Source organism: Bison bison, unplaced genomic scaffold (assembly GCF_000754665.1).
Source record: "Bison bison bison isolate TAMUID 2011002044 unplaced genomic scaffold, Bison_UMD1.0 scf7180017864057, whole genome shotgun sequence".
NCBI lineage: Eukaryota > Metazoa > Chordata > Mammalia > Artiodactyla > Bovidae > Bison > Bison bison.
Window position 1 is genome coordinate 3,912,042 of NW_011494629.1, and position 9,348 is coordinate 3,921,389.

At 38.9% G+C, this 9,348-nt stretch overlaps 1 protein-coding gene across 1 annotated transcript in view; it reads left to right on the forward strand.

Annotated features, from left to right (window-relative positions):
• Positions 1–9,348, forward strand: part of AAED1 (AhpC/TSA antioxidant enzyme domain containing 1) — a gene marked incomplete at its 5' end in the record, with an annotated part of 17,264 nt that overhangs the window by 3,575 nt on the left and 4,341 nt on the right. Inside the window, one exon of the mRNA XM_010836063.1 lies at positions 3,671–3,802. Coding sequence (XP_010834365.1) covers positions 3,671–3,802 — 132 coding nt within the window. The remainder of the gene's footprint in view (positions 1–3,670; positions 3,803–9,348) is intronic.

Consider the following 9,348-nt stretch of genomic DNA (forward strand, 5'->3'; position numbering starts at 1 on the left):
CTTATGAAGCGGAGTTGACATGATCCCTTCCTTTACTAATGTTTTTGAAGAAAGCGACCTAAACTTTATTAAAACTAATGATGAGGTACCATAGATAAAGAATTTGTTCTTTTTTTTCTCCTCTCTTTTTAGTATAGGAAATTGCAACAGTACAGATTGTGAACGTTAATCTTTGGTAGACTACTTTCCTGTGCTGTATCAGAGCCTCAGCATATGTAAGGTCTGTTTATCATTTAGCTGCTTTTGATATAAACTGTGAGTTTTACTTTAGTAACACCTCATCATTCATTGCCTCAATAAAGAGAGAGAATTGCAAAAAAACATGAATTTAAAGCAAAATATATGCTTATAATTATAAAGAAACTATATTCAAATCATTTAAACTCCTTTGATCTGTGTCAAACAACTCTTTTTCCAAACAGAAAACATTAGGTGCTCATGAAATCATTTTTTAAAGTTCCCACCTGAAAAAGCACAAGTCTTAGAATCAGTCTAAGAATAATCCTACTTGAAAACAACATTGAAAATAAAATATAATAATTTAAAATTAATGGGACAGGTTATAAAGACAAAGAATAAGAAAATAAAGCCACTAAATTCAAGGAAGTAATGGGTTTACCTGATATTTCATTTTGCCTTACTTGATAATAAGCCAGTTTATGGTATTAAATCTATAGTGATTGCTATAGACAGCAGATAAGTGCATGCAGGAAACATGCTTCTTACAATACTTAATCTAATATTTCAAATTCAAATTCTGGTCTTGAGTCCAAGAATCAAAGTAAAGAGGAAAAAATTAAAAAAAAAAAAAACAGGAGTTTTACACATAACTAAATTCATACTGGCAAAATTAGATTGTGCTTTACAGCCAAGACTGTGAAATTCTAGGTTGTGGAATCTTCTTCTATTGAATTTTTAAAATTTCAGAAATATTAAATGACCCTTCTTTGGACATAAGGGGATAGTTTGGATTTATGAACATTTATTTTAGGTATAAAATCCTTAAAAACATAAACTTTAGTGTCTTTACCCATATCTCTAAGTTAATGAGAATGTATTTGTTTCTTGGTAAGATGAATGAATGTCCATCCTCCTATAAACATGAAAGAAACAGAAAAGTTGGAGAGATGAAGAAAATAATAGTTATCTGGATACATTAAGAAATCAGGCAGGTCAAAGGCAGCATAATCATTAAAGTAAAAAGCCCAAAGCACTAGTTGAAGCTGGACCCCAGGGCTGAGGGGTTAGCTCTGTGCTGTGACTCCCACAGGAGAAGATAAATGGGACTGGTAACTGGTGTGCACTGGTTGACATGCACTTGGAGAGGCAGGAAGACTTGGGCTGCAATGTCTCACTGCTCTGTCACTCTCTGGCCTTAGAATTGGTGGAGTCCAGATTTTTTTTTAATAAAAGGCAGGGGTAGGAAAAGGATAAGTTATAAGAAAGGTAGTTTCTTTACTCAAAGGTAGTGAAAGTATCAGTCACTGTGAGAAAGGAAATAGAAAAACTGACAAGCAAAGATGGAGAGGTAGCTATAGTTACTGTTGTTACAGCTAAACCTCAAAGTCTCAGTGGCATATAAAGAATGAGGTTAGTTCCTATTCATTCACATTTCAAGAAGGATATTTCTATTGGGTGCTTCTCCAAGCAGCAATTGAGGGACACAGTAGGAAAGACTCAGGCCTCTTCCATCATGTGGCTCTGCCATTGTCAATCCAAATTCCAAAGGATGTATTTAGGTTGGTGCAAAAGTAATTGATGTTTTAGACCATAAATTTTAAATCATAAGTAGACTCAAACACATCTTTATTAATCAAAGTAGGAATCATTACAATCAACACATTTTTGCCAACAAGAAATAAGTTGGTTTATTCCTGTAGTGTAGAAATCCATTCTTTGGGATTCAATGAACTCTTGGAAAGCATTTTCTGCCTCCTGCTGGCTGTGGAAGCATTTTCCTCGCTGAAGAAGTGGTAGTCAGTTGGCAAGAGGTCAGGTGAATATGGCGAATGAGGCAAAACTACGTAGCCCAATTCATTCAACTTCTGAAGCATTGATTGTGCTATGTGTGGGCATTATCATGGAGAAGAGCTGGGCCCTTTCTATTGACCAATGCCAGGAGTAGGTGTTTCAGTTTTTGATGCATCTAATCAATTTGCTGAGCATACTTCTCAGATGTAATGTTTTCACCAGGATTCAGAAAGCTGTAGTGAATACAGTGACCACGACCTTTTTGTGGTGCAAGTTTGGCTTTGGGAAATGCTTTGGAGCCTCTTCTCTGTCCAGCTACTGAGCTGGTCATCACCAGTTGTCATATAAAATCCACTTTTCTTTGCACATCACAATCCAATTGAGAAATGCTTCCTTGTTGTTGCATAGAATAAGAGAAGACAACACTTCAAAATGACATTTTTAAAAATTTCCGGTCAGCTCATGCGGCACCCACTCATTAAGCTTTATCACCTTTCCAATTTGTTTCAAATGCCCAATGACTGTAGAATGGCCTATGTTGAGTTCTTTGGCAACTTCTCATGTAGTTGTAAGAGGATCAGCTTTGATGATCTCAGTTGGTCGTTGTCGGCTTCCAATGGCTGGTCACTACGTTCCTCATCTTCAAGGCTCTTGTCTCCTTTGCAAAACTTGAACCACCACTGCACTGTACATTAATCAACAGTTCCTGGGCCAAATGCATTACTGAGTTGTTTCTACTGCTTTATGATTCATTTTAAACTCAAATGAGAAAATTGCTCAGACTTGGTTGTCTAACATCATTTCCATAGTCCAAAATAAATATGAAATAAATAGCAAGTAATAAGTCATTAGCAAAAAAACATAAAATGAGAAATGTGCATTAAAATGATATATAACATAACCACATTTATTAAGAATGTATTCCAAAATCAAATGGCAAATTTCAACAATGCAAAAACTGCAGCTATATTTGCACCAACCTAATAGAAGAAACATGAATAATCACCTCTGGAGAGGTTTTTAGGAGATGCTGTGGAAGTGGCACACATTATTTTACTCATTGGTTTGATTGTAATCATACAGCCCTACCAAACCCCAGGAAGACTGGGAAATGTCTAGTTGCGGTCCCGGAAAGAGTAAACAAGTTTCGACCAGCATATAACAGTAGTCTGTGCCACAATGTCATCTGAAGAGGAATGTAGTTATCTATTACTAGGTAAGAGACGAAACCAAATATACATGGGGATTAAAAAGGAAAGTGCTGCCAGTTGGAGAATTCTATAGCTGACATTTTTCAGTGGCAGAAAATTGTCTGGGTCAGTCATCACTTCTTCTTTTAAAGCAGTAGTTCTCAACTGGGGACAATTTTGACCCCTCCCCCCTGCCAGGGGATATTTGCCACTGTCTAGAGACATATTCAGTTGTCACAGCTTGGTGAATGGTGGTTGCTATGGCATGTAGTAAGTTCAGAGAGCACGGATGATGGTATTCACCCTACGTTACTCAGGACAAAGACTTATCTGGTCTAAAACATCGGTAGTGAAAGGCCGAGAAACTGTTCCTCGAAGGAAGAGAAAAAGGCAAGTCAAAAGTAAGATAACACATAAGAGAGAGACTGTTTTCTAAAAATACTAACATTATCTTAACATCAAGTCAAATATAAAATGATAACATCTAAAGACAATTCCTAATATTTCAGGACAGAGCCCCCATGTAAAATCAAATATACTCTCAGGAAGCATTCGGAGCCTGTGGAGAGCAGTAACTGGCCCTCTTTTTGATTTTCAAGGAGATCCAGCTCAGCAAGGCGGAACACTCATTTTAGGTCCAGGTAAGCATCAAAGCTCAGCTTCAGCAGTGTGCTTTTCATGCTTTCTAGAACTCAAGAGGCCATCCACTTTCTTTTTAAAATAGCCACCATGTAAAAGTGGACATGGCAGCAGTCAGGATGCTCTGCTTTCACAGGGGACATCGTTGGTTTTCAAACACTCCTGTATATTGTTGCTGTCTGTTTACTGGATGTACTGTGGCCGTCATTCCATGCCTGAGGGATTCCAGGTATTTGGGATAGGGAAAATCAGTGGTGCTTCGGTAATTTGTATGTGGCTATCATACTCTTTAAAAATTTCAGTGGAGGTGAGCAGACGACCCACAAAATGCAGAACAATTATACCAAAGAAATTCTTGCACTGTTAAGAACGTTCTAGGACCCACAACAGATTTCCTAACCTGGGGATCTGCCAAAGGGACTGAGAACCCCCAGAGAATTTGACTTTGGAGGCCACTGAGATTTGATTACAGAAGTTACACAGGACTAGGGAAACAGACTCTTGGAGGGCACAAACAAGACCTTGTGCACACCAGGACCCAGGAGAAAAGAGCAGTGACCCCACAAGAGACTGACCCAGACTTGCCCGGGAGTGTCTAGAAGTCTCCGGTGGAGACATGGGTTGGTGGTGGCCTGCTGCAGGGCCAGGGGCACTGAGTGTGGCAGTGCATCCACAGGACCTTTTGAAGGAGGTCGCCTTTATCTTCATTACCTCCACCATAGTTTGGTCTCAGGTCAAACAACAGGGAGGGAACACAGCCCTGCCCATCAACAGAAAATTGGATTAAAGATTTACTGAGCATGGCCCTGCCCCTCAGAACAAGATCCAGTTTCCCCCACAGTCAGCCTCTCCCATCAAGAAGATTCCATAAGCTTCTTATCCTTGTCCTTCATAGGGCAGACAGAATGAAAACCACAATCACAGAAAACCAATCAAACTGATCACACAGACCACAGCCTTGTCTAACTCAATGAAACTGTAAGCCATGCTTTGTAGAGCCACCCAAGATAGATGGGTCATGGTAGAGAGTTCTGACAAAATGTGGTCTACTGGCAAAGGGAATGGCAAACCACTTCAGTATTCTTGCCTTGAGAACCCCATGACAGTATGAAAAGGCAAAAAGATATGACACTGAAAGATGAACTCCCCAGGTCAGTAGGTGCTCAATATGCTACTGGAGAAGAGTAGAGAAATAACTCCAGAAAAAATGGAGAGACAGAGTCAAAGTTGTGGATGATCCCAGTTGTGGATGTGACTGGTGATGGAAATAAAGTCCGATGCTGTAAAGAGCAATATTGCTTAGGAACCTGGAATGTTAGGTCCATGAATCAAGGTAAATTAGAAGTGGTCAAGCAGAAGATGGCAAGAGTAAACATCTATATTTTAGGTGAACTAAAATGGACTGGAATGGGTGAATTTAATTCAGATGACCATTATATCTACTACTGTGGGCAAGAATCCCTTAGAGGAAATGGATTTTTTCAGCATTATGTTTCCCATGTAGCTTATTACAAAATATTGAGTAGAGTTCCCTGTTCAATACAGTAGGTCCTTGTTGATTACCTATTATATATATAGTAGTGTATATATGTTACTTTCAGACTCCTAATTTATTCCTCCCCCCATCTCTCCCCTTTGGCAACCATAAGTTGAAGTCTGTTTCTGTTTTGTGAATAAGTTCATTTGTATCATTTTTTTTAGATTCCACATGTAAATGATGTCATATGATATTTCTCTTTCTTTGATTAGTTCATTTAGTATGATAATCCCTAGGTTCATCCATGTGGCTGCAGATGGCATTATTTCATTCTTTTTTATGGCTAATATTCCATTGTGTATATGCGCCACATCTTCTATATCCATTTCTCTGTTGATGGACGTTGGGTTGCTTCCATGTCCTGGCTATTGTAAATAGTGCTGCAGCGAACATTGGAGTGCATGTATCTTTTTAAATTATGGTTTTCTCCAGATTCATACCCAGGAGTGGGATTGCTAGATCATATGGTAGTTCTTGGGGTTTTTTTAAATTTTTTCTTTCTTTATTTTTGGCTGTGCTAGGTCTTTGTTGCTATGCAGGCTTTTCTCTGGTTGTGGCAAGTGGCAGCTAGTCTCTAGTTGAGGTGCACAGGCTTCTCGTTCCGGGGGCTTTTCTTGTTGCCTGCGGAGCACTGTAGCACTGAAGCCCTACTGTAGGGCTTCAGGAGTTGTGGCCTGTGGGCTCAGGAGTTGTGGCTTTGGGGCTCTAGAGCAGAGGCTCAATAGTCGTGGCATGTGGGCTTAGTTGCTGCTCAGCATGTGGAATCTTCCTGGATCAGGGGTTGAACCCATGTCTCCTGCATTGGCTGGCAGATTCTTTACCACTGAGCCACCAGCGAAGCCCTATATTTAGTTTTTTAAGGAACCTCCATACTGTTCTCCATAGTGGTCGTACCAGTTTACATTCCTACTGACCCTGTAAGAAGATTCCCTTTTGTCTACACCCTCTCCAACATTTATTGTTGGTAGACTTTTTGATAATGGCCATTCGAACCAGTGTGAGGAGATACCTTATTGTAGTTTTGATTTGCATTTCTCTAATAAGTAACAGTGTTAAACATCTTTTCGTGTACTTTTTGGCCATCTGTATGACATCTTTGGAGAAATGTCTCTTTAAATATTCTGCCCATTTTTGATTGGTTGTTTGTTTTTTGATTTGAGCTGCATGAGCTGTTTGTATATTTTGGAGATTAATCCCTTTTGGTTGCTTCATTTGTACATATTTTCTCCCATTCTGTGGGTTTTCTTTCCATTTTGTTTGTGGTTTCCTTTGCTGTGCAAAAGCTTTTAAGTTTAACTAGACTTAATTTGCTTGTTTTTGTTTTGTTTTCATTACTCTAGTGGAGAAGGCAATGGCACCCCACTCCAGTACTCTTGCCTGGAAAATCCCATGGATGGAAGAGCCTGGTGGGCTGCCGTCTATGGCATCGCACAGAGTCAGACACGACTGAAGTGACTTAGCAGCAGCAGCATTACTCTAGGAGGTAGATCCAAAAGATATTGCTCTAATATATGTCAGAGTGTTCTGCCTCTGTTTTCCCCTAGGAGTTTTATAGTATGCAATCTTATCTTTAGGTCTTTCTTTAATCCATTTTGAGTTTACTTTTATATATTGTATCAGGGAATGTTTTAATTTCTTTTACATATAGTTGTCCAGTTTTCCCAGCACCACTTATTGAAGAGACTGTCTTTTCTTCATTGTGTATTCTTGCCTTCTTTGTCATAGATTAATTGACCATAGGTGCTTAGGTTTATTTCTGGGCTTTCTATCCTGTTCCATTGATCTATAAGTAGCTTCACTGATCAATTTGGACCACCTAAAATTCCTTTGGCTTCCCTCTGCTAAATGGTTGGGCATTGGAGCTCAACCATGTTCAAGTATTGAACACCCAAAAATCCTAACTCACTGTCTCATAAACTAATTTTTCTTGGTTCTTCTTTGTCTTTAAAACTGTCCATATTAGTGAGTGTAGCTGCTCCAAGTTATAAAATTAACATTTACTTTAATAAATTCCACATGTCTAAAAGGAAGTCTTTAGAAGGAAGATTTTGACCAAGTATTGTAACTTTTTGCTGCTGAAGCATTATAGCTAGCTAAAATCTTTCATTTTATTTAATCTCCCTTTTCTTCTCACAGATTTACACTAGTTAGACTAGCCAAAAAACAAGCCTTGTTTTATGAGAATGAATCCTATAAATTCTCCTAGAATGACATTGAGTCATACTTCTGAATGAATTATTTCCATCCTCAGACTTGTAAGGCATTATTTTTTGAGTCCCTCATCTTTAAGTTTTGACATCATTTGAGCATGCATTCTGTTGTTTAAGAATGAAGAGCACACAGAAAGCATCATTTGTGTGCCAGGATGGGAACAGACTTAATAAAGAGAAAATTTTGATACTACACTTTGGAAAAATTATAGCTCCTTTAAGGAAAGAGCTGGGTTTACTTACTTATACAAATATCTTATCACGGTTAACCAAGTATTTTATTTTGGAATCCCTTAGAAGAAATGGAGTAGCCATCATAATCATCAAAAGAGTCTGAAATGCAGTACTAGGATGCAGTCTCAAAAATGAAAGAATGATCTCTGTTTCCAAGGCAAACTGTTCAGTATCACAGTAATCCAAGTCTATGCCCTGACCAGTAACACCGGAAGAAGCTGAAGTTGAATGGTTCTATGAACACCTACAAGACCTTTTAGACTAATACCCAAAAAAGATGTACTTTTCATTATAGGGGACTGGAATGCAGAAGTAGGAAGTCAAGAAACACCTGGAGTAACAGGCAAATTTGGGCTTGGAGTACAGAATGGAGCAGGGCAAAGACTAGTAGAGTTTTGCCAAGAGAACACACTGGTCATAGCAAACACCCTCTTCCAGCAACACAAGAGAAGACTCTACACATGGACATCACCAGATGGTCAACACCAAAACCATATTGATTATATTCTTTGCAGCCAAAGATGGAGAAGCTCTATACAGTCGGGAAAAACAAGACCAGGAGCTGACTGTGGCTCAGATCATGAACTCCTTATTGCCAAATTCAGACTGAAATTGAAGAAAGTAGGAAAAACAACTAGACCATTCAGGTATGACCTAAATCAAATCCCTTATGATTATCCAGTGGAAGTGAGAAATAGATTTAAGGGACTAGATCTGATAGACAGAGTGCCTGATGAACTATGGACAGAGGTTCGGGACATTGTACAGGAGACAGGGATCAAGACCATCCCCATGGAAAAGAAATGAAACAAAGCAAAATGTCTGTCTGAGGAGGCCTTACAAATAGTTGTGAAAAGAAGAGAAGTGAAAAGCAAAGGAGAAAAGGAAAGATATACCCATTTGAATGCAGAGTTCCAAAGAATAGCAAGGAGAGGTAAGAATCAGTGATCAGTGCAAAGAAATAGAGGAAAACAATAGAATGAGAAAGACTAGAGATCTCTTCAAGAAAATTAAAGATACCAAGGGAACATTTCACGCAAAGATGGGCTTGATAAAGGACAGAAATGGTATGGACCTAACAAAAGCAGAAGATATTAAGAAGAGGTGGCAAGAATACACAGAAGAACTGTACAAAAAAGATCTTCATGACCAAGATAATCATGATGGTGTGATCACTCACCTAGAGCCAGACATCCTGGAATGTGAAGTCAAGTGGGCCTTAGGAAGCATCACTATGAACAAAGCTAGTGGAGGTGATGGAATTCCAGTTGAGCTATTTCAAATCCTGAAAGATGATGCTGTGTAAGTGCTGCACTCAATATGCCAGCAAATTTGGAAAACTCAGCAGTGGCCACAGGACTGGAAAAGGTCAGTTTTCATTCCAATCCCAAAGAAAGGCAATGCCAAAGAATGCTCAGACTACTGCACTATTGCACTCATCTCACACGCTAGTAAAGTAATGCTCAAAATTCTCCAAGCCAGGCTTCAACAGTACGTGAACCATGAACTTCCAGATGTTCAAGCTGGTTTTAGAAAAGGCAGAGAAACTAGAGATCACACATCTGCT